Source organism: Halyomorpha halys, unplaced genomic scaffold (genome assembly GCF_000696795.3).
Source record: "Halyomorpha halys isolate HHAL.00 unplaced genomic scaffold, Hhal_1.1 Scaffold237.1, whole genome shotgun sequence".
NCBI classification, from domain to species: domain Eukaryota; kingdom Metazoa; phylum Arthropoda; class Insecta; order Hemiptera; family Pentatomidae; genus Halyomorpha; species Halyomorpha halys.
In genome coordinates this window covers 594,853-597,478 of record NW_027112495.1, presented here as the reverse complement: position 1 = coordinate 597,478, position 2,626 = coordinate 594,853, and the positions used below count along the sequence as shown (strand labels likewise).

General features: G+C 35.1%; 1 protein-coding gene across 1 annotated transcript in view; it reads right to left on the bottom strand.

Moving 5' to 3' along the window:
* Positions 1-2,626, bottom strand: part of SerT (Serotonin transporter) — a 172,285-nt gene that overhangs the window by 124,224 nt on the left and 45,435 nt on the right. Inside the window, exon 4 of the mRNA XM_014419417.2 lies at positions 611-745. Within this exon, the coding sequence (XP_014274903.1) occupies positions 611-745 (135 nt within the window). The remainder of the gene's footprint in view (positions 1-610; positions 746-2,626) is intronic.

Sequence of the window (2,626 nt, the reverse complement as noted above, 5' to 3'; positions counted from 1 at the left end):
GATTAGTCCTCTGTAAATAAATAATTTAAACTGGCTAAGATTTTTCCTCTGTAAATAAATAATTTAAACTGGCTAAGATTTTTCCTCTGTAAATAAATAATTTAAACTGGCTATGGAAAAAAGATCATATATATCACTGCAATGCGTAGTGGCACATGTGAAAAAAAAAAAAGAAAAGAAAAAACAGTCCTCAACCTTTTTCTACCTATTGGTCACATTGTTGAAATCGATGTCATTTATTCTTGATGATCTATGATTTTAGTTTGTGTTTTGATTAGATGTAAAGTGGGCGTTGGATTTTGATAATAATTTTTTTAAAAATAATAACGTGTTCTGTATAAAAATCTAGCATGTACCAAACTAATTATAAACTTTACCGTACCAACATTTAATTTTGCAATAATAAAAACAAATTACTATTTTCAAACGAATTTGTTCAATTGATTAGAAGACATTTAAAGATGAGTCATTTGATGACCCCGAGGAATAGTGTTGGTATAGGAATAGCGTTAGCTAACAATAACACAAATAATACAATAAACAAAATGGTTTCCAGTTATGATCAAATAGATCGAAACAGTTTAGTTAAACCAGAATTTCAAAGGCTTACCTTTGAGAGCCGGGCAGATTCTCTTCCAGATGGTGAGGCAGCCAGAGCGATGGAACTGACCAAGGGCGAGCTCCATGAAGAAGAGGGGCATCCCGCCGAAGACAAGCATGATACAGTAGGGGATGAGGAACGCTCCTGAAAACAGAATACAATTACTTCACTTTTTTTTTATTGTTTAGTATTAAATTCTGTAAAATTCATTCATACATTAGTAATCAAGCTAAAAGAGCTCATTCACACCATTTTTACAGATCTATATAAATAGAATTATGATAAAATAATATGTAGAAAAACAAAATTATAAAGAAATAAAAAATTATAATGCAACAAAATTGAAGCAAAATGCATCAACATCTTAAATATATTAATTTCTATGGACAATATTTAGATTCAATCAGGAGAGCTCTGAACCAAGCTTGTCCCCCAACGTGGGAAAGTAAAATAAGGACTACAGTAAACAAACCATTTGTTTTTTTTTAAAAAAATAGATTTGAGAAATTTAATTTAATCTTTTTTTTTTTAATACTGACGGCTAGAACAACGATCAGCGCCTCAGTTAATCAATACGCTTTCTCAATATTGTAAACATTGAGCCGGTTCTTAAACCTCAGCAATTATCTGCCAAGCTATCCTACTTTGATTTCCCAATAACCAAACATTAAACAATAGTTGTTGTGGTTCGTAATCATTTCACAGACCTCAGCTACCAAACGATTCTACTTTCGATGCCCAAACAAGGAAAACAAACGTACTGTGGCGTGACAATATGGATAGATCTCAGCATTCCAAATAAACTCAATTTCCAAGTTCTCTCTCTTTAATATATACCAACTGAAATATCCTGTCCCGGTCAGCCTATAGCACCACTAGTCTTTTAACAAAAAATTAAAATCTGTACCGCTACAACCCATGAAGGGTCCGAGGTTCAGTACTTTGTAAGGAAGTACTGCTAATAGACCAACGGTTGTGCAAGGAGATGATTTGGTCAAAAGACGCTGGACCGCCTGATTTTTACCGAATTAAGGGTACCCAATTTAAGAGGCTAGGAGGACTCCAGGAGGGCTCCAGAACCCACAGGAGTTGACTCACGACTACAGTTTAACAGAAAACAATTTTCTGCTCAGCCGGATTCGAACTCGGGTCCTTGGAGTTAGTAACCATGCGAACACCACTTGTCTTAGTCTGATGTCAATAAATTAATTTTATTTTTGATTACATTATCCACCATCTATTATCTCAACGGAAGTTTCTGGCGCTTCCCTCTTAACCGCACCATTAGTACTGAAAACCAATGAAAGCTGAGAGAAGGCGCTGTCGGCAGGTCTCTGGATCACTGTCGTTTCAATCTGGAAGGAGGATTATGAATGAAACTATATAAGAATTGCGCTCGGGGATTAGAATGATGAGTGAGGTTCTCATGAAATGTGAATTTGGATTTAATAAAGTCTGAGACAAATGAGATATGGTCATAATGTAGGGTATTATTGGTTGCATGATACGAAGCGGTTTGAAGAAGTTTGTAAAGAAAGGATTGAACGCGTTAGATATTAAAGGTTTAGCTGTTCCTCACAGTTCTAGCCCCCAAATCCTGACAGTATTTCACATTTTACGCTGTTAAATTAGCTAAAACTATCGACGTGGGCCCAATACTTTTATTTCCGATAGAACCTCTCTAATCTTCCTTTTAAAACATTTCCTAATAACGGATACTCGTCAATGTACGATGACGACGTTAAATCTCTCAAGGAGACCATCACACTATCAGTAATATGTGAACACCTTCTCTACCCACCCCGTCTCCGAACTACAATGATATGAGCCGATCTTATCTTACCTCTAAAACATTTACAAATAGTTTGTAGAGCAGTGGTTGTTTCCGGCAGCGGCTACCTACGACGATTCAAATTTTATTTTTGAGATTTATTTATTGATAGATATTACAATCTGCCACACAGTTGTGGGCAATAGGTAATAGTGATGAATGATCTCATACATACTAAAATAAAATAAAATAAA